This window comes from Aspergillus costaricaensis, assembly GCF_003184835.1.
Source record: "Aspergillus costaricaensis CBS 115574 unplaced genomic scaffold BO79scaffold_1, whole genome shotgun sequence".
In the NCBI taxonomy this organism is placed as follows: domain Eukaryota; kingdom Fungi; phylum Ascomycota; class Eurotiomycetes; order Eurotiales; family Aspergillaceae; genus Aspergillus; species Aspergillus costaricensis.
Window position 1 is genome coordinate 1,558,026 of NW_020291801.1, and position 21,169 is coordinate 1,579,194.

The 21,169-nt window shown below is 48.8% G+C and overlaps 9 protein-coding genes across 9 annotated transcripts; 4 read left to right on the forward strand and 5 right to left on the reverse strand.

The window, feature by feature from the left end:
• Positions 1-245: 245 nt before the first annotated feature.
• Positions 246-1,792, reverse strand: BO79DRAFT_261729 (alpha-L-arabinofuranosidase B; the record flags this gene model as incomplete). Its single annotated transcript, XM_025686524.1, has 1 exon — positions 246-1,792. Exon 1 carries the CDS (start codon positions 1,743-1,745, stop codon positions 246-248), a length of 1,500 nt encoding a protein of 499 aa, XP_025545378.1. The 5' UTR covers positions 1,746-1,792.
• A 1,313-nt stretch (positions 1,793-3,105) lies between these two features.
• Positions 3,106-5,415, reverse strand: BO79DRAFT_261731 (M3 family metallopeptidase; the record flags this gene model as incomplete). Its single annotated transcript, XM_025686525.1, has 5 exons — positions 3,106-3,313; positions 3,381-3,581; positions 3,631-3,931; positions 3,980-4,103; positions 4,165-5,415. 5 exons carry the CDS (start codon positions 5,413-5,415, stop codon positions 3,106-3,108), a joined length of 2,085 nt encoding a protein of 694 aa, XP_025545379.1.
• A 1,298-nt stretch (positions 5,416-6,713) lies between these two features.
• On the forward strand, positions 6,714-7,988 carry BO79DRAFT_185186 (short-chain dehydrogenases/reductase). Its single transcript, XM_025680379.1, has 5 exons — positions 6,714-6,799; positions 6,851-7,163; positions 7,241-7,348; positions 7,410-7,628; positions 7,684-7,988. The coding sequence occupies exons 1-5, from the start codon at positions 6,758-6,760 to the stop codon at positions 7,866-7,868; spliced, it is 867 nt and encodes a 288-aa protein (XP_025545380.1). The 5' UTR covers positions 6,714-6,757; the 3' UTR covers positions 7,869-7,988.
• A 24-nt stretch (positions 7,989-8,012) lies between these two features.
• Positions 8,013-8,967, reverse strand: BO79DRAFT_163426 (uncharacterized protein). Its single transcript, XM_025679129.1, has 2 exons — positions 8,874-8,967; positions 8,013-8,820 (listed from the first exon to the last, which is right to left on the reverse strand). The coding sequence occupies exons 1-2, from the start codon at positions 8,877-8,879 to the stop codon at positions 8,428-8,430; spliced, it is 399 nt and encodes a 132-aa protein (XP_025545381.1). The 5' UTR covers positions 8,880-8,967; the 3' UTR covers positions 8,013-8,427.
• Positions 8,968-9,767: 800 nt separating this feature from the next.
• On the forward strand, positions 9,768-10,230 carry BO79DRAFT_283825 (uncharacterized protein; the record flags this gene model as incomplete). Its single annotated transcript, XM_025688183.1, has 2 exons — positions 9,768-10,015; positions 10,101-10,230. The coding sequence occupies 2 exons, from the start codon at positions 9,768-9,770 to the stop codon at positions 10,120-10,122; spliced, it is 270 nt and encodes an 89-aa protein (XP_025545382.1). The 3' UTR covers positions 10,123-10,230.
• A 5,119-nt stretch (positions 10,231-15,349) lies between these two features.
• On the forward strand, positions 15,350-17,346 carry BO79DRAFT_212775 (carboxylesterase family protein-like protein; the record flags this gene model as incomplete). The annotated part of the gene is made up of 6 exons (XM_025683182.1): positions 15,350-15,595; positions 15,667-15,708; positions 15,762-15,843; positions 15,906-16,139; positions 16,206-16,676; positions 16,727-17,346. 6 exons carry the CDS (start codon positions 15,350-15,352, stop codon positions 17,344-17,346), a joined length of 1,695 nt encoding a protein of 564 aa, XP_025545383.1.
• A 265-nt stretch (positions 17,347-17,611) lies between these two features.
• Positions 17,612-17,980, reverse strand: BO79DRAFT_249752 (uncharacterized protein; the record flags this gene model as incomplete). The annotated part of the gene is made up of 1 exon (XM_025685784.1): positions 17,612-17,980. The coding sequence occupies one exon, from the start codon at positions 17,978-17,980 to the stop codon at positions 17,612-17,614; it is 369 nt and encodes a 122-aa protein (XP_025545384.1).
• Positions 17,981-18,817: 837 nt separating this feature from the next.
• On the forward strand, positions 18,818-19,179 carry BO79DRAFT_283826 (uncharacterized protein; the record flags this gene model as incomplete). Its single annotated transcript, XM_025688184.1, has 2 exons — positions 18,818-19,082; positions 19,133-19,179. 2 exons carry the CDS (start codon positions 18,818-18,820, stop codon positions 19,177-19,179), a joined length of 312 nt encoding a protein of 103 aa, XP_025545385.1.
• A 180-nt stretch (positions 19,180-19,359) lies between these two features.
• BO79DRAFT_283827 (uncharacterized protein) lies at positions 19,360-20,977 on the reverse strand (the record flags this gene model as incomplete). The annotated part of the gene is made up of 4 exons (XM_025688185.1): positions 19,360-19,801; positions 19,861-20,716; positions 20,801-20,850; positions 20,914-20,977. 4 exons carry the CDS (start codon positions 20,975-20,977, stop codon positions 19,413-19,415), a joined length of 1,359 nt encoding a protein of 452 aa, XP_025545386.1. The 3' UTR covers positions 19,360-19,412.
• Positions 20,978-21,169: the final 192 nt, after the last annotated feature.

A 21,169-nucleotide genomic window follows, 5' to 3' on the forward strand; every position in this document is an offset into this window, starting at 1 on the left:
TACCCCCTAACCACAGTAACTAGCACCATCTCGCAACCAATTAGTCCGTAAAGGCCCTCAGGATACAATATTGTGATAGTGTGTTGCATGTAGACAAGGGCTCTGATGCTTCTGTAGATTACATAGACACAGTCCACGTTAATGTATACCATCGTATAGTATTCATATGCTATATAGCAAACATAACCTATTTACAAACCACGCTCCCCCACACCCACCCCACCAACCAACCCCTTAATAACCCCTCATGAAGAAAACGCCGTTTCAATCTCAAAGCTAACATCATTATTGAACGACGTCTTCGAATCAAACGTCTGCACACCACCATTGCTAGCAGCATACAGAACATTCTCATAATGTCTGAAATACCTCGTCGGGTAACTCCACGAGCGCAACGAAGTACCCTCACCATTCAGCGCAGCCTGGGGACAGAAAGTAGCATCCTCATGGAACTGCTTCGTGCCATCATTGGCATTAAGCAACAACTCAAAGTTATAATGCCGGATATAGCTGCCAGGGGTATCGACCGACTCAAACGAGAAGCACTGGCTGTTAGCCAAACCAGTGACAACAGTCCAACTAGCTTCCTCCTTCAACGTCGTGGAACTATCATCATCCACAACCTGAGTGTTCACAGTGGTATCAGTATGCGCGATATACCTGGTCGTGTACCCCGGGGTCGTGACACGCAGCGAGACAACCTCTCCGGAGGTAAACGACGGACCGCTAACCAGCGAGCCAACGACGTATTTAGCAGCCACGATGTTCTCCTGGACGGAGTTCTCGGTATCATCCGACGGATATCCGGAGGTCATCACACCCTCGTAGAAGGTACCCTGGGCGCCGTTGCTGTTATCACCACCAATACCCAGGATAATAGCACCCTCCTTGCTCATGGGGTTATAGCCAGAGTAATCCGGACGGACACCGCTATAGTATGTGGACAGGGAGCCAGAGGCAGCATTAGCCCCGCGAATAGCCCACTTATCAGCGCCGCCCTTGACCGCGGCAGTGACGAAGCGGTAAGAGATAGACGGATCACCGGAGTTATATCCCTCGTCGGCACCAGAGAAGAGGTTGTTCTCCATGTCAACCATGATCCAGGGCCCATCGCCGGCGCCGTAGCCCCAGGCGGTGCTGTTACCGAGGTAGATGGCCTCCATGTGGCCGGCGCCGGTGTCAGTGCTGCTGGTCTCGGCATTGCCGTAGTCGAAGCAGCAGGCGTCGTTGTAGTGCGTGCCGTCCAGGACGGCGTACATGCCTTCGGCCTCGTCGCCGGTGGCGGTGCCTGTGGCTTCGTTGTTGCGGTAACCCGTGCCGGGGGACATGAAGACTCCGTAGGCCTTTTGGCCGTTCAGGGTGACGGGGGCGCCGATGGCGCTGGCCAGGTTGTCGTAGCCGTCGGTGTCTGGGCCGTCGAAGCCACCTGGGGGTGCTTGGGTCAGGTGGTTGCCGTTGCCGGATTGGTCGTAGATGATGGTGATCAGGCAGGTGGTGTTGGCGCAGAAAGTGTCTTGCGCGGAGGCGTCAGCGACGCCGCCAGCTGTGAGCGGGGAGATGGTGGTGGTGGTGTCATCGGAGCCGCGCTGGAGCTGGTAGAGGGCGCCGCTGAAGGAGCTGTATAGGGCGCGGGTGGTGCTGTGTGCGGCTACGCAGGGAGTGTCGCCGGCTTCGTAGATGTCACAGGGACCGGCGCTGACGGTGGCGGCTAGCCCTAGGGCGAGGAGGTTTCGGCGGGAGAACATGGTGGTGGATGGAGTACTGCCTGCTCAGGAAGGTCTGGGCTAGGAGGGGACTCAGACAGTAGTAGGATAGGCCGCTTGGGGAAAGAAGTCATGCTCCTAGGGTGAGAAGGGGGGCTTATTTATATTCTTCACTGCAGTACAGTGCCCATGCATGGAGTGCATGATATGGGAAGTCTAATTACATGTGTGGCTTCAGGGGTCAGGGATTTTCCTCCAATATTGGGACATCCTGTATACATTGTCAAGTAACCGGTCGGTTAAAAGGCTCACTTTCGAAGAAGCAGGAATGCGTTGTTCCACCTAATGTCAAGCGACGACGGCATTCCGGCGGGCGTGCAGGGCGCCGTGGAGTATGTACCCCGCAGGATGGGAGGGATTTAGTTGATTTAGTTCCTGAAGGCTTGACAAGGGCATTGTCCGTGCCTAGGGCTAATGCCAGTGCCGCCGGGGTTTTGCCCGGAGGGGATGCGGGGGAGGAGACTAAACTATGTTGCCCGCTCATCACGGTTCGTCACGTTTCTTCAGGGATCTGTTCCTCCTGGATCAAGCCTCGGTAGTTATAGAGGGGATGGAGGTGCCGCATTCCTGTGGAAGTTTGTTTTGTAGAGGGTTGCTGAATGCTTATCCGGAGGCAGTGTGTTTTCGAGTAATGGGCCATTTTTTGAAGCTACAATTTGGATGCCATTACCCCGGATATTGAGGAATGAATGTCCCCGAATAGCTGCATGATGATCGGAACGATATCCGCTTTGCAATAAGTATAGTCGAAATAGCATGAAGTAGACAAAACAACCGACCCGTGTCCGTCGTACGATCTTTACCCCTGGGAAGGGGGATGGCTTTAACCGGTGCAGTGAGGGGAACCAATGTTCTTCAAACCATGTGGTCATGCTAATTGAACTCTATCAGGATATTTCCAGTCTTGTCTTTGAATTAAAGCTGTGAATGGCTGCGTTTGAATGTCTAGCGTACCGGACCCACTAAGCACAGCCCAAAGGAGATGCCGTCGGTTATATCATGATGCATGAATAGCCCTGCCGACTATTGACTTCCGGAGCGTCTGTGAGAAACGCGGACAACTACCGGACACCTTCCGAGACAGTCCATGACATAGCTCTATGGGTCAACTTATATGGCCAGAATAGACATGCTCTGAACAAGCTAAAAGGGGAGATTGGATGCCAAGCGGCCCTCCGCATCGTCGTGACCCTCGGCAGGCTCGGGCCGCCCGGGTTCCTGGGCACGTTGAACCCAAATCAAGAAGCTGACCTGGTTTGCTTGGCGAGGAGACATTGCGTGAATCTTATTCTCTGAACTAACTTCTCAGAAGCTTATGGTGTAATAGTTTGCCCCCCTAGCACTAATGTTGACTGTCTGCTCGCCTCAAATCTTCCACAAGGGCATTCATATTTGGTGGACGACCCAAGAACCTCTCCAGCATCTGAAACAAGTCTTGCTGGCCGCCACCGTTTTGCAGAATCTCGCGACGGTACTTCTCCCACTTGTCCATCTGGAATGGGCCTTCAGCAAAGACAAAAAGAAAGACGTCCTGGGCCATTGCCGTGCAGCTGCAAGAGAGTTAGCCTTCACGAATGCTACAATAGAGCAAGTAGTCTGGATGGGAGAGGTACATACATGAGATAAGCATAGTAGCAGACATCATAGCCCGCTGTCAGATGACTGAACGTTCCAAATGCATAGCCGTCTCGGCACTCGGAGAAGTCCATACTTTCAACCTCCTCACGGAGGTCATACCAGAGCTTCTGAACATCCAAATTTGAAATCTCTGCATCCGTCTTGAGACTATGGATTTGCAAGTCGAAGATGGAGATTGACCTGCTCAAGTCAGATTAGTAATTTTCGGAGACATGAAGCAGAAGCATACAGCTGGTACAAATGATAAAGCCCTCGGTTTAGGTAATGGTGCTTGATAAGACGGTCAACTAGATCCTCAGGAATTTTCTTTGGCGGATGCGGCAAGTTAGGATGTTGCCTGAGCCACTCAACCAGGTAACTATTCTCTAGCGTAGTGTAGTGGCAGCTGAGGCCCTGCAGAACCTCTTTCATCCAGCACCAGTTCTCGAGCATCATACTAGGCATCTCTCCGAAGTCAGGGGGAAGCCGATAGCCATGAAAGCGGACGTATTTTGTTCGTGCAAGGAGATCGTGGATTCCATGACCCATTTCTGTGTTTTAGGTTAGGATATATTCAAGGTTGTCTGATTTAGGCTTACCGTGGAAGAGGGTTACCACTTGATGGTGCTTGAGCAAGGCACAACCGGTGGGAGTGGGAGTAGGGAAGGAACACATGAGGATTGTGGCAGGGTATTGCCGACTGCCATCCGGGCGGAGGTAACCCTGAAATTCTCTGTTAGTCTGGATCGAGTGCGATATCACTAATGTAGAGGCTGGCGCATACACATTGGAGATTAACACTTTGGTTACCGCGATATTTGTTTTCTCTCCATAGCAGATCAAAATACAGATACCCAACAAACTGCTTGGTCGGCGCCTTCTCCCAGACAGAGAATACCCGGACGGACTCGTGCCAGAGGCTCTCCTTCTCAGCTTCGACAGATTCGAACTGGAGACCCAAAACAGAGGCGAAAATACCCAGCATTCCTATGGCTGTTTGTTCGAGGGGATAGAACTCAGATAGCTGCAGCTGGTCAACCGCAACTTCCTCTTCTACTAACCGCATGTAATAGGGTTTATCCCACGGAGGAAATCCCACACCATCTTTGTCACACTTGTCTTTTATATCCCTCATCCTCCTCTGCTGCAACACCGCAATTTCATCCTTGCCGCGGGCGCACAGTGTCTCCTTCAGCCCATTCAGAAACCCACCTAGCCATTTCGGATCCTTCACCATACGTTGCTGCAGCCGATACCCAGCATGTGTAGAATGGTGCAATTGATGGGCCCGTCGAGCCCGTCGACGGACAATTTCTTCAAACAATGGCTGATTAACCTTAAGCTTCTGGTTGTCGGCCAAAAACATCTTCTTCCGCGTTCCGGGGCGACGAGCATAGGTCAACACTGCCAGTGTACCTCCATTCGCAAAGGGCACAAATAGCTTTTCTTTCTCACCATCCGACTTCCACTTCCCCAAGTGACTCGCTGGTACTCCCTCCAACTCGTCCCGTGTAAACCATACTCCACCATCTTCCCTTGATAAATTTTCCTGGAACTTCCTCTCTATCTGCTCAATGTTTGCCCCTTCCTGCAAGAAGCCTTCCACCTCTTCCGCGTCCAGCTCACCGTGCCCCGCCATTCGGTACACGGTCAACTCACGTTGGAGCAAATGTTGCGATTCCGCATCCAATGACTCAAAGTCCTCTCGGTTGTCGCGGACAACCTGCAGTAGACGGAAGTAATCGCCGTTGGCGATCCATGCCGCCTGTGCTTCGGCATAGACGCTCAAGGCGGAGTGGACGACATCCTGGGTCTCCCGTAATGGAGCACCGTACTGTAGCATGTCGATCATGGCTAGCTGGCCTTGGACTGCATTTTCGGTCTGCGCCAAGGGAAGAAGAGTGTTGGCGAAGGTGGCGGTTGCTTGAGTCGTTGCTTTGAGTATTGAATTGCGCGTCTGAGTGAGTTCATCAATAATCTGATGCATGAGGGGGAGGATTTCGTCAGTGGTTGGGACACGGGGAAGCTGAAACATGATGTATGAGACGGTTTGTAGTCAGGCTGCGAGTATTAGGGTAGATGATGTTTGGCCTTTTGGGTGTCTAATCTAATTTGGTCCAGTGTATTGCAATGGGGAGCAGAAAGGAATAAGGAATCCTTAATATAGTATCATTCTAATGAGACAAAAAGAGGGGGAGGGGGCTGGTTGAGGCTAGGGCCTACTTGGAGCTTCCTTATAGGGAAGAGGAACTTTTGTAGTACGTCGGGTGACTACCACTAGTGGCTTGAGATTAGATTGCTTGGATTGTCTCCCCTGTTCCTGCATGTTTAGCGCTCTGTCTAAGGCATTAGCAGATCACGCCATAGCCACGTTTCATTCGTTCATATTCGGTAGTATGGCTATCAGCTGAGGTTGTTTTATTAGACAAAGACATTGACTAGCTATGGCTTATGAATTTTGTCCAGCTTATAATTATTACTGTTAATGCTGGTTATGATAGACAGCAGCCTCACACTTAGAAGTAATAGTGCTGCTTCAACTCTTCCCTTATTCATGACGAAGTCTTGCAGTTGAGACAGAAACTCCAGAATACCAGAGGTGCCTACGAAAATAGACACACTGAGAGTAAGATGTCTTATATCTTCAAAGTCCTTTTAGAATATTTAGAATCACGAACGGGAGAACCTTCTCCGCGTCCGGTTTATACAAGTTGATACAAAGTCGTTCGACTTGATTCCACCATGACCCTAGTACATAGATTTCGGAATCTGTTAGACTACTGAGATTCCAGCTATTGTGTAGTCCCATGGCCTACAAAAAGTATGCATCAGGGTAACGGGTTGCTTAATAAAGTATCTATGTCCTGATCCGTGGATCGGGCTTCAGGCACTTGTGCCGCGGAAAGTTGACAATCCAGAGCAGTATGATGCTGCTTGTGAGCCTACGAAGTATTGTAGAAGTAACGAGTGACTTCTCATTAGATTATTGTTGTCCTGTTCTTCATATAAAAATGGGGCCAGATAGCGGAGATGACATTAGTATATATTTTCCCGTGATAATCCTACGTAAAAGACTCGTCTACTACTCTGATACAATTGACGAAGTAGGTGCTTTGCAGGCTGTACTTGACTTCTAATGGAGACGAGTTCTAATGCCTACATCTCTAGATAAACAGTAAAAATTATAAGTGCAATCTTTTCATTGGGGTGAACATTCGAATCCCATTGGGTGCTAAGAGCACACAAACCACATGACATCAATACCCCACTTGATCGCCGAGCGGGGCATATTTGGTGCAACTTCAGAATCTCTTGTTTGTCCCCCAACAATAACTCGATAACATCCCAGGTAGTTACACAGCCTCATCCTAGCAACCATGGCAAAGACAATTGTCGCAACTGGCATTTCATCCGGTTTGGTGTGCTTAGCTTTCCACCCTTCCAATGTATCAGTTTCTAAGACACCACAGGGCTTTGAAACAATCAAGCAGTTGCTTGAGCAAGCCGAGCCGTACAATTTCATCTTGGGCGCGCGAGACACGGCCAAGGTTCAGGCTGCTTACGATAGCCTCAACTATGACACTTCTAAGCATTCCATCACCATTTACCCACTCGACCTCCTGTCCTTGAAGAGTGTGCAGTCTTTCGCAGCAAATGTCCTTTCCAAGTTGGGTTCCGAGAAGCTGGCTTATCTCTTCCTCTGCGCCGGCACTCTGGACAATGGCGAAGGCCCCGGTCCGAATGGATCGCAATGGTGCTCGGGATATGTAGTTAACCACCTAGGTTCGTGGAATATGGATAGACTTTGAGCGTACAGAAGGGAAAGTGGATTCACTAACAATGAAGCAAACTTATAACAGCCCCGCATTATCTGGTCCACTTGCTCCGTGATGTGCTATCTGCCTCGCAGTCGCGGGTTGTTTTCGTTTCTTCCGGGGCGATCCGTGGTCTCAGAGACCAGAATCCGGGTGAGATCCCTGCAATATCCTGGTACTGTGATCTGGCATATATTAACTGTTCATGGCATAGCAACCCTTGACGTGGACCTCAAAGCCAACTCTGGCGCAGGCTATCGTCCGATATACAGTGCCTCCAAGTTCGTGCAACTGTTGGGCGCATTTTACTGGCGGCATGAACTCCCATCTTGCACGGTCGTTGCTGTTTCACCAGGTCTCATTCCGAGCACTCCTCTCGCCTCGTCAATGGGGTTGACCATGGATATGCCCGATGCCAAGACTATCCCCGAGGGTGAGGATCACTCATAGTTTACTCTTTACGTTGACTTGCTGACGACCATCTATAGGTGCCCAGAACCTCCTCCGCGCCTTTTTCATTAACGATTTCCCGGCGGATCCGGAACAGATCTTCTTGACTAGCTGGGGAGAGTGGTGGCCTAAGGATGTGTATGCCTTGGCCCTTGATGCTGACTTGCAGAAGAAGTGGTGCTTGAGCAGGGAGGAAATTGAGAAGACTGAAAGCATTGCTTGAACAAAATGTCGATGATGACGGACATATGATCAATGTAGATGTGCTCGATATATTTATGCCAGGGACGTAACACATACTTCGAACATAGAATCTCTCTTTCGAAATGCAAATATAGCAAACTATGAGACATAATATACTTCACTGGATAGAGTAAGGGGTGTACTTTCACTTCTGAGGGAATCATGAGTGCTCTTTGCCCTCAGATTGTCCGAGTCCACCCGTGCCGGAATCTCATGCACGCCACATTGAATGCACCGAAACTGGTTGCCTAAATAATAATGTTGTAGAGACAACGTGCTAAACTAGCTACTGTGATGAAACCTCGTATAAGGCAGTATGCTTCGTTAAAGTCTCAGACTATCGAAACGTAGGTTACACAGCATGGATCCTTCAGACAACCCCATGCCGGTCGAGCTTCCAATCTGACAGTCTAGCCCGGATGATAAGAACCTAACAAAGCAATACCCTTTGCCCCATATTACGGGTCTCACCCCGCAAAAAGCAAATGAGCGTTCTCGACCCCATCCATCCCGGTCTCACCACCCTACAGCACCCTTCACTACTGCTGCCCCCAAATCCCGTTCGCCATCTCATGAGCAATTTCACGAAATTGCCCCTCATTCAATTCATGAGCAAGCACCACCCGAATAGCGTACGGGGTGGCATTAAGAGAATCAAGCTGGAGCTTGCGTTCCCCAACTACCCGCAGAATCCACGCCAGCAGCTTCTCCATACGAAAAGGGAGCTGAGCGCGAAAGATGTCGTTGGTCGAGACCTCGTGAATATTTGTGATGATGATATCGACCGCTGGGGGTCCGGAGAACACTAAGCCTCCAGCATCACGGACTTCACCGGTCTCAGGATCGTTGAATTTGCCGTCCACAATGGGGCGGTTGCTTGCTGCATGCCAGCTGGGGGTGTGGAGCTCGTCGGGATGCTCACGGTGGAATGACTATGGACAAAGGTTGGCCTCAGCCGAGACTTGTGCTAGAGGGGTTCACTTGCATTCATAGTTATTTTGATACTGAAGTTGATGGCTTGATGAAAAGAGATTCGCTATATGGTGATTGTCGATGGAAGAGATTATTAGGAGGGTGAAGGATGATGGAAGGAAGAGTTTCATTCAGGGCTAGTGGACTGGGAATATACCTTATTGGGAGTCACATGATACCCTGCAGGGTTGGACAGATGTTGCCTGCCAATCGGTTTCTCTTGCTCGTTGTGGTTCTGTCAGCACATAAGCTGAGCTTGTTTGTTCCTAAGTGCAGTGTGTTACACAAGACCCTGGGGATCATCCAGGCAAACAAATTGTTCCCTGCTTTCGTTCCCGAGCACTCCCGCTGTCAGCCCTACAGAATCAGGGTCCGTCAACGCATCGTTCTCATGAGAAGTACGGGCACCAACTATCTTTGATCTTTATTTGCCTGTGCTGGGTGTATCTTTACACCATTCATTGGAATTCATGCTCTTTTGACAAAATGTGGAAGCAAAGACTGTCTACAGCAGTTACGGGCCACGGACAGTACTCGCGAGGTCTTCAGTCGCCTTGTCGATGTTACACAAACGAGCTGAGAATCAGGCGTGCCATATCTTAGCCTGGACTTCAATCACATCGGCTTCACTTCGAGCCGAGAAAAAGCCCAAACAAGTCATCTAGAGAGCATAGCAGTAATGCCTCAGGATCAGCGCCGTCAGCACGGTGCTACTTGGTCGACCTGCAGGAGTTCTCCAGAATCACACATACCGAGAACTATAGCACTCATCCAGCTCGAGACATAAAAGGCTCGTACCAGCCCATACTCCGGATGCTTTCTCCCTCATCAACAGCTTCATCTCTCATTGACTACTCTACTATCTCTAAAAGCCATACAGCTTGAAAGAACCAACTCAACCTTCACGATGCGCTTCACATCTTTCGCCATTGCCACTGCCTTCCTGGCTACCATGATTTCTGCTACTCCAGTGGCCGAGCCTGAACCCAACCCTGTTGAACTGGCTGCTCGAGCCAAGTACACCATCCACTGCAGTGGTGGTCTCAACCCTGATTCGCACTGCTTGACGCCTCATTCCAAGTGTGACTCCTACGGCACGTACCTGGTTGAGTCTGGTTACAAGGAGCAGTGCAAGAAGTGTGGCTGCGCGAAAGAGTAGATCTTTTATCCTTGAGAAGGTACTTGTTAGCTGCCTGGGTAACAAGAAGGATAGGTGTTTTGCTAACATAAAGAAGTATAGTGTGAACAGACGCCGAGTTTAGGAAAGGGTACGAATGATGATTAGGGAGTTTGAAGGAAGATGTGGTGGTCTACAATGGGAAGATTTCGGTGTGTGAGAAGGCTGCTTGGGATAAAGAAGTGGATAAATCGTTTGGCTCAGCACTCATGTCATAACCTAGAGTTAGAACATCAGAATGATATTATCTACTGTTCAGATTGTGACTCTTTGGTATGGCATGGATAATTGTCCAATGTAGGCCATGATATAGATGGGCTACACCGAGGCCATCCATCTGTTGCTTACACGTACGGGCACAACTAAGCCTTAGCGTGTCAACGCTTGGTTGTCTACTGTATTACTACAGAGGGTCTGTAAGGCACAATCTCTTCGTAAAATATCTACGCCTTCGTTGTCGGAGACCTAGAAGTTACACTCGTAACATAAAATCTTTCCATAACAGCTCGTCTGAATGTACACTGTCTGAAGAAAATCGTCGCCGTAGCAAAAAACAACTACATATACAACAAAAGCAAAAAGCAGAGTGCAGTAGCTATACAAAATGTCAAAATGTAAACGAGTGTTGCAGCTGACCAGCCAGACGGCCAGTCAGCTGCCTACGAGTCACGATCACCTCTTCTTTTTTACTTCCATATCTTGCTTCTAAAGTGTGTGTGTGTTCCTTCTGTTCTCCATGCCTTTCCCGCTGACTTAGACGGAGCGTCTTTGGATTGGTACTGTTAAGTAGTTGCATAAATCAAAAGTTAGCAGTCTGGTCTCCACTAACTACTTCTGCGCCCCCTTGGCTTCAAGAACAATTTCAGGTTTCTAGGTTCATCCAACCCAAGTTCACAATTTCATCAATCATCCAAGTAACACCAGATACATGGCATCAACAATTCAACCAGACAAACCGCAAGCACACTTCTGCCTTCATTAGTAGTAATCCCCTGTCTCACTCTGATGGCCAGACAATCTAATCCAAACCTACGGAGCTCGTACCGACACTCTTCTATCACACCAATGTCATTAACCACTCAGACCAGCAGCATCTCCTGCATTTCGAGCAGCTGTATGTCAGCTTTCTGCGTCTGTTGAACCACCAATTATGGATATTGACCCCATAAGTCCTCCAAATCACCAGAATCCATATATTCGCAAGTCTTGTAACTGTGACACTGTTCGTGGGGTGTGACCGGTCACTACCAGAGGCAAAGAATACAGCGGTCCATCCCCGAGAGTAAGCAGCCCCCTTCTGCGGCCAACCATCACGAGGCTTATTTGTTTTATCCGCGAGCAAGCACTGCAGCTTGGTAGTCAGTACATCCCCAGCCCTGACCTCGTCTTGTAATGACAGCTGACCCGGCTAGACAAGCCGGCGATGCTGGCAGTCGAGCAAGAATTCATGCTTTCTAAACCACATCCTGCCCAGTATAATATCGTGCCAGCCGAGGTTGAAGCTCAGGAAAGGTACGTCGTCCAACCGTTGTCCGTCAATGGTAATGGTGAAGCGGATGGCATGCATTGAAGGTGTAGTAGCTTTTCCGTCAAAACCTGTGACTGTATATCCGGTCTTCAAGGGAATTATCTTGCTCTATAGTCGGTGTGCTAATTCGATGGCAAGGTCAGTATTTATATAAGCCGACGCGTTTGCTCCAGTGTCTGCTAGGGTATGGGCGGACACTGGTAGTCCATTTTTTGATATTAAGATATTAATTATAGAGCTTTCACTCTCCTGACCTAGCAGATTTCGTGAATCCAGTGTACTTAAGTAAACTTCCATCTCGCCTAGAATGGAGACTTCTCCTAGACATTGTCGTTCACCTGCTCACTCTCCTCCATAGTCTCCAACTGCTTGGTCTGAGCCATTTTCTTCTTTGGGCAGTCTCTAGCCAGATGGCCCTGCTCCTGGCATATAAAGCATCATCGTTCGGTCATCATGCGGGCGCAGCCCACTGGCTCTAGGCTCAAAGCGCGACTAGTGTTTCAGGGGGTCGACTACCAGTGGAGGCAGGAGTAGCAGGAGTAGCACTACCAGAGACCGCTAGCAGGGAGCGGCGGGGCGCTGAGCCAGTTCTCTTGGGACGTTTTATCATCTGATCAAACTGCTTTATCTATTTCAGTAAATATCAAAATACGGCGGCTTGGACAGGCACAGAAAAGGTCGCGTGTGACTCAAAAGAACCCGGAAATGTGCATCTCTTCGATCAGGGATTGCTTATGTAGGATTATCCAGACGAGATGATGATTGAGATTTTGTTAGATAGCTCAACCGACGCCTGATTATGTGTCTAATGGCACGATCAAGCTTGCAGGATTCAGGTTTTGTTAGAATTTGGCAGTAGACGCCAAATGAGTACCACACCAAAAAGGTTGACCGGTATTGATCTCACTTCACAGCCTTGTTGCGCCAAGGTCGCTTGTCAAAAGTCTGCTCCGTGATGTATTGATGGCATCGGTGCATGCCCTTTGAGGTAGGATACTGATTTAGTTGCTTCATCAGACACGGAATAAACCATCTTTGTTCGAGATCTGGGAAAGCGTTCACACCGGTTTCATCTTCAAAGGGCCCATAGTTCGCTTCTTCAACCACGGCACGGTGATGGTGGAGAGGAGGATGCCGATGAGTTCATTGTACATATCTTGTATTATGCACGCGACATGGGGTCCAGCTCATATCAGTGGAGTACATAAATTTGCCTTTGGGGAGATAGATCTTCGCCTGTTCAGAGCAAAGTCAGTCGTAAGAAAGAATGTGTCGCACAATTTGGTCGATATCTGGTACCGATCCAGCCTGAAATATGTTGTTCTGTATCCGTTGAGAAATCGACTACAAAGTATTTTTTGTAATGCCGCCGCGGAGGACCAGGAGAATAATACTATGGTGTTCGAAATACCATTGTAGGTATAGGACACTCGCACAAGGTTCAACTCTTCTTGGTAGGTATTCCATCAAAAAATCACGCGTCTTGTTCTCCTCTATGTGAAGCCTCGGATAGTGGGTCGACGGTGACAAATATGCGAAGGCAAACCCGAGAACGCACCTTGGGACCGAGGTCAGATTGATCACAATTTTTCGCCATCACTATAGACCCCGTTTGTTGCAATCCCTCACATGCAGCATATATAGAAGGCAGAAGAGATGGTGCACCTGCTTTGTAGTGATAATTAAATATTCAATTCTCATGCGCGTTGAGTAGCTAGTCGTATCACGCTCCTGGCTCGAGCCAGTTTCCCTTGGTAGCCACGCCAGCTATGTGCGGCCCATTGACTGCGCCTGAGAGGATTTGAAACGCAGATGAGAAGACACTGTATTGGCTTCTCTTGCCCACAAATAAGGCATAACTTCCATGCAGTAATGTGCTGTTCCGTAATGATGCCATCTCAGTGGTGTTCAGACGGTTGTAGTTCCTCATCATCACATTCGCATGAAATTGTTGTACATCCAATTGAGACTATATATTTCCAGATTATCGCTGTATAGTATGTAAGAAATCCGGGACTCTAGTTCGGTAGAATCTTTTAGGCGGCAGGAAGCTGCGTAGCAAGGAGATGAGCGGTAGATGGTTGCTCAGTGCAACTCGTAGACTGCTGCATTGGAATAGTGTATGGTGTAATTTTCATCGCGAATTCTCTTTATAACAGGAAATACAAGACAGTTTTATCTGCGTGTCATAGCAGGTTTGAAAGAAGTTGCTTGGGCTGGCAATGATCGTTGCGAATTCAAGGCTTTCTTGTCGACGCCCGAAGGGCGCTGCCCTGGATCAAGGAACTAGCGCAGATCGCTCCACCAAGTAGAGTAAATATATCTCGGGTTATGAGCTAGGCCCTCTAGTAGTGTAAACTCAGTACACATGACAAGGGCTAACAGCACTTTTGTTGAGCGGACTTTATCCTTCTCTCCACATCCCTGTATCTGAGGTCTCAGTGTGCTGGCATCTGAATGCCTGTTATGAGACCTCTGGACCTGCTTGATTGAGTAATATGGTATTCCCAGAGCAAAGGTTTTATGTGGTCATGTCTAGACACCATGGTGCAGGGTCAGAAGTTAGTGAGGGAGAGATATTCTGAGGAGGATGGCTGTATATAAAGCCGTGTGGGCGGCAGGGACGGCAAAAAATCTGGTGAATTACTGGGATGTGGTGAATATCACGATAATATTTGTCACAGCACCACTGCATTACCGTTAATGACCCGGCGGTAATTTTGGGCTCAGTGTCAAATGTAGAGCTTGCTGCAAGAAATATATTCACACTCATTCAGGATTCTGGGCGGACTTTATACCTCCCTGGAGGCAGAATGTGCGTTGGTCATTGCTACAGCCCTCAGCACACCGGGTCGCTTTTGTACTAGCCATGGAAGTTGCCACCGCTCTTTATATTGTTGCAAGGCAACTCCCAATACTACATCTATTTTGCGGGAGATGGCGAAGGGGTTTGCAGGATTGAAGCTCATCCTTTGAACTTGTAGGTCACATTTGGTGAAAGTGGCCTGCATTCGCCACAGATAGTACCTCATATCTGGCACGCAGTGCATGATGGTTGCAAGCAATGTTAGCCACTGTACTCCACTAGCCACTGTTCTAGCAGTGCATGTTTCTGAATCAGTACCAACCCCCAAGTCTGTACAGTAACTACTGTTTGAATACTACTGGAAGCTTGTCATATCTCCTGACAAGATAGAGTTGACTATGCCTGTTCTAACCATTTTAATTTAATCTTTCTTCCTGGGTATCGGCTATACCAGCCCTGAGGGCATGAAGTATTTATCGTCGAATAAGGAAATGATTTAACCCAATAACTGAAAGCTAAACGTTCCTCACACCCCATCTCACCCCGCGAGTCGTACTATGTTTCATGAACTATCCAGGCGGTTTTGACATCAGCAGCCGTGGGATTGCATGCATGCATGCTCGGACATAAGCCGGGTTCAAGGCATGGGGAAGCTTCCCGAAAGAGTATGGGTGTCCGAGCTGGTCTTGCTGGCGACCATATGGCTCCCAACTACCCAAACATAGGCTCAAATCTGTCCCGGACCCCACAGGCTAAAGGCCGAGATGCGGGGTGCATGGTTTGAATACGGATACATGCCTGGGATAGATGACCAAACAAGTTGGTTGTCATGGACGAGCGACGCGACTTGACCCCTCGCTGCGCCGTCCGGAGGACCGAGCCATAGAGGTATAAGAACACAGTGATCACTCATTTCTCAATGAGTCCATCTTATATTATGTCTTAAAATCAGTGACACATATCAAGAAATCGAACAAGATGAAGGGAGCCTTCCCAACGCTTAGTTGGTTGGCCCTGGGCATGGCCTGTGTGGCAACCTGCACCAACCCAGTGGCCCAGACGAAGAACGGAAGTTATTATGGTGTCTACATGCCTCAGTACAAGGAGGATTACTTTCTTGGAATTCCATTCGCTAAGCCACCGCTGGCACACCTACGTTGGGCTAATCCCGAGAGTGTTAATGAGTCCTGGTCGGGATTGCGCCCTGCTACAGGCTATGCGATGGTGAGAACCTGCACTGACCTTGCTCTGTGTTTATTCTGAGACTATGTACTTACATATAGCACGCGTAATAGGAGTGCATAGGTTACGGCGGTGATCAAAAGGCTTATCTTCAGGTGTGGATAAATGTCACCTTGTCTACGCTGTTCTCTCCTGACCAGCAGACTAGAGCGAGGATTGTCTCTACCTAAACGTGGTCCGTCCCGCTGGATACGACAACGCAAGTCTTCCAGTCCTCGTATGGATTCATGGTATGTAATGAAATCCATCCCGACAATGGCAAGCCACCCCCGACGCTGAACAAATGCAACAGGTGGCGGTTTCGCACAAGGCGGCACTCCCGACCTGCGCTACAATCTTACATTCATTGTCGAACACTCAGTCAATATCGGCCAGCCCATCATCGCGGTGAGCATTGCATATCGCCTCGGTCCCTGGGGTTTCTTTAATGGGGTTGAGCTCGCCAATGAAGGATCGTTGAATCTGGGGCTCAAGGACCAGCGCCTCGCTCTGAACTGGGTGAAAGAAAACATCGCAGGTTTTGGTGGTGGGTTTCCATATTCCCATCGATAAACTTAGTCCAGAATCACTGATTTATGACCCGCCTATTTAGGTGATCCAGATAGAGTCGTGATATACGGGCAGAGTGCCGGCTCCGAGAGCGTAGGATACCAAATCCGCGCGTACAACGGACGGGACGACGGGCTCTTCCGTGGAGGTATGATGGAGTCCGGCGCGGTGCTACCTGGCAGTGGTTTGAACCTCACCTGGACGTACGAGCCTTGGTTTCAGCAGATAGCAGAGGAGGCTGGATGTTCCCAGGCTATCCGCAAGCTGGACTGTCTACGCCGCACTCCCTTCACTGTCCTGAACAATATCCTGAATACAACTGCTAACGATACAACGCCTTACAACTGGAGGCCCACAGTGGACGGTGATTTCGTGGCGCGATATCCCAGCGAGCAACTCGATAGAGGAGACTTCGTTAAGGTACCTATTATAATCGGCTACACTACAGACGAAGGAACTACCGAGTGCCCGGAACCAGTGAACACCACTGCCGAGTTGAAGAACTACCTCAGCTGTATGTACTTCTTTTCCTCATCCCTTTCTCCCCACTAAGACTTAACCCAGCAACAACAACCTACGGCTGGGCGCTCGACGAGCGCGTCATATCCGAGCTACTCGAGCTCTACCCCAACACCACCGACTTCGGCATCCCTTCATCCGAAGAGCTCGGCGGCAATGTCACTTTCCCACAGCCCTACGGTGCTGCATTCCGCCAGACAGCAGCATACTACGGCGATGCCCAGTTCATAGCCGCGACCCGCTACACCTGTGAGCTATGGGCAGCACATAACCTAAGTGCATACTGCTACCGGTTCAACACCAAGACAGATGATTACAATTGGGAAGAAGGCGTGGCGCATTTCTCGGACCTGATTTTTATATTCAATAACCTTAATGGCTATGGGTTCAGTCCGAACCCGTTTATCGATGCTCCGGAGAGCTATTTTGATCTTAGCTACCTCATGTCGGGCTCGTGGATCAGCTTCGTCAATAGTCTGGATCCTAATGCATGGACTGGACGTGGAAGGAACGCCACACAGACGGAGGACTGGCCCGTGTATGATCTAGAGAACCCGATGAGTATGATCTGGGATGCGAATGTCACGTCGTATGCGGAGCCGGATACTTGGCGCAAGGAGGGCATTGCGCTGATTAATGCTAATCGGAGGGCATATCAGAGATAAACAGGGAGTAATATAGGAAGATAGTATGCTAGTCATTTGACGCATGTTGCATATCCAAAAAGAACAATGTTCATCAAGTATCAAGAGAAAGGTTCGTAGTAGAATTAAAGCAATGCCAATGCCAGGTCGAGGCTAAGTCTCATACTGACAGCGCGCTCACGCTATTCACCCCAAAGATCAGCACAAGAGAAGACTTCTTGATATAAGATGATAACTCACATATCGGAATCTCTTCTAGATGAACTTGAACACTCGAGATTTGCTGTTAGCATCCCACAAAATCAGTGTGATCTTCGGTGTATCTTCTGACATCATTGCGTGCCCCCTTCAGGCACACTGACATTCGATATCCACCATCACGGAGCGGGGTGAATGTAAAACTTTCGCACTCCTTCTGATAACCTTCAAGCGTCATCCATCCCTCGCTAGTGAAGCTCATCCATTTAGCAGTACTGAGATTCTTGAACTCGAGACCATACTTCTTACTGCATGTGCATACCCACATCTGCCGCTCAGAGCGTTGCCAGGGCTGTAGCGAAATCCACTCATCACCATCGGCGTTGAACACATATTGACTTCCGGGATTATTGAACCAGAATTTGTAGATTTTCTGTGCCTGGGGGATAACTGTCATCGTGAAAGGGATGTGCCCGGGCAGTGAATGGAGCGATGTCAAGCGAGGCTATCATGTTGTAGAGATATTTAGTATGAGTATAAAGAGAAGGATGAATGTGTATCGGGACGGCAGGACGTGGTTCGGGACATATTGATCGGGTCTTCGTGGTTATATATATTACTATCAAAGGTACTAAGATGGGTAATGTAGACCAGAGGAATAGATCACTGACGGAGAACACATGCAATGATACCCAAAGCCATTCTGGAAGGATTGTACACCTAGTCTATTCTTACCTATGTTGAACAGACCATTGGGCCAGGGTAATGATAAAGTAGCCGTGATGGTCATGGGGCTGGTCGCACTTAGGGGTCTGCCTGTCTTACTTGGTCTCGTGTTATTGGTCCGATACACAAACAGCTGGGCTGGGGGTTGGCAATAGACCTCCTCGACAGGAAGGGCTTTGGCCCACCCATCAACACGGGAAAGAAATTAAGTCAGGGGGTGGGTTGTATATTTAGAATGCTCGAGTCAGCCTACGTGAAATAACACTTGTCATGGTTGGATATGTCATAGAATATAGATCTCTGTAATGATAGTAATATTGATATTGATGAATGGATCATAATAGAGTAAGTTGATATTTATTTATGACAATATATTGTTATCAATCATCATCCCCTATAATAAGAACACTTACTCATGTTTATTAAATAATACTAGCAATCAGTTATACCAAGGTTGTAGAAAGATTACTAATTAGTAATTTTAGGTAATTACCACCAAGGCTACCAGTACCACTGCGCCCCCACCGAGTCCAACTCTGTTACCGACTCCACTACCATACCGGCCGCCATGCCCGCCACCACCATGACCGTCTTCACCATTGGTACCGTTCTCATCCCAGCCGGCCTCATTCTTTATGAAAAGAAGCCCGCCCTCTTCACCGCGGAAAATGCCCTAAAACTTCTGGATATCTCGGTCACAGTCCTGGACAAAGTCGTCGCAATTCTCGAGGCCATCAAGACGATTGGCAATGTTTACCTGGAAACCAAAGGTGTGTATGATAAGATGAAGAAGGCGGAGAAGACAGCCCGAGACCAATGGAGTCTTCAATTAAGTTTGCATCTCGCTGACCTCATGATTGAACATATACTGATATATAGCCAGTACCTTGTTGCCAGTATGGCAGATTGCTCCAAGAATTTCACTACTAGGAATGCAGGATGGAGCAGGAGCAGGAGCAGGGGAAGACGATGTTCTGATAATAATCAAGATAGAAAGACGTTCAAGTTCTATTTATTATCAAAACATAAATCTCAGTAACACAAATTTTGTAACCAGTGTCCTCCAGACTACTATCAATACATTGTGTAGCAATTTGTGTGATTCGGCTTCTGCTAGATATATTATGCTTTGTCTGGCTGATATCTTCCTCCTCATCTTCCTCCTATCTCTCCTCTTCACCTGTCTTTTCATGCGACTGCCAAGCAGTACGAGATGCAGTTACAGCTGCCTCATCGTCTGTGTATGATATATCAGAATCATCCAACAGGGGGCGCTCTGTCGTATGTACTGTGAAAGGGTCACCCTCCAGGATTTCATTGACATCAATGTGCAGACGAGCACGGCGCATTGGAACTACAGGCGTTGAGCGACGGGGGAAGTCACGAATACTCAGCCTACCCCGAAACCTCTTACAGTCATGTAAACCATCAAAGAGCCCCAGCACGTTGTAGCGGCTCCATTTATTTGGTGCAGGAGCATTGGTTGCATTCATAGAATATTGCTCATTAGCACTTGCAAAGTAAGTCGATGTCATTAGCTGTGTGGTGATATCTGCTTCTAATTAGTATCGTCTGTGAAAGCCTTTCACCAACCCCTTCATTTTCACTTACACTTTAGCCAGTCCCTAGCTAGGTCAGAGCAGTCATCGATAGACAACACCTGCTGGGCCCAAGGAAAGACATCAAACACCCAACTAAATTCAAACTGGCTAGCTATGGCCTGGTAAACCAGGACAAAGTCCGTTGAATTACGGATTTTTTGCATCTGTCGAGGAGAGAGGGTGAGAATCCAGCTATTGAATTTCCTCAATGCCAGGTCCAAGGACTTATTCTTCCAGGTACTGTAGAGGGCGCGGACGCGCGTCACCCTATTCTTATAAAGAGGCCGGTTGGCCAATATGCCTGGAAATGCCTGCTCGACTGGCCACACCACATTTTTATTATCCAGTGTAGCAATAAACTGCTGCCGTGCACAGAGAGTCATCTCCTTGAATGCCTCCACATCTGATGGGGAGGCTCTAATATGATCAGATGAGTGTGTGTGAATAGCCGACTTGGGCCGAGCTAGCCCGCTCTCTTGTAGCTCATTATAGTCGGTGAACAACCAATCTTGTGTATACTGCTGGCGTATCTGAGGAGTTCCACTTTCAATAGTCTGACTGTCAGGATCCGGCTCCCGCTCGCTGAAAGAGTGAACGGGCACTGAGTGCTCTCGGGGGCTCTGCGACGGCTGCGACATGGCGATGCTGTCGGAGGTTGGTAGTGCTACACCAGCTTTCTCTGGCTGGGATAGACCGCTCGAATCCCTGCCCTGGGAGAACGAGGCGCCCCGCATGTTCCATGTTCTCTCGGAGATATCCTGTAGAGAAACCTGGTTCTGAGATGACCGGGTTAGACCATTCTCTGTTCTGGCTGTCTTTCGTGCCCGCTTAGGATAGGGCGTTGTCTGTAGTATCCTCTTAGGAGGCTACTATTATCAGCAGTGTATACATAAAGATATGCAAGGGGTACCACTTGCCCCTTTATGATTGATGCCGGCAGCATTCCTTACATGGCTCCCGACCGAGGGAAGCGGTGGGTCTGTTGAAAGTAGGACCGGCACTAGACCAGTATTAGTTTGTTCCTTCCACCATCATGATAAGAAGCCTGGTATAAGTATCTAACCCGCTGGTCTTGCTTGCTGGGATTCCATAGGATTCCGGGCAGGACGCCATGATGATGGTACCATAATGAAGGAGCTGGCCACCAAGGGTGTTAAGATGGTAGAAATTACAGAGTGTAAAAAATTAGTTCAGTTACAAATTTCATCATATAACTACCTCATGGTGTGTTGACAAACGGCTACTGTTTTTGGGGGGGGGAGGGCGCTTGTGGCCCATGGTTCGCTCCACGCGTCGAGCGCGTCTCCCATTACAGGGAT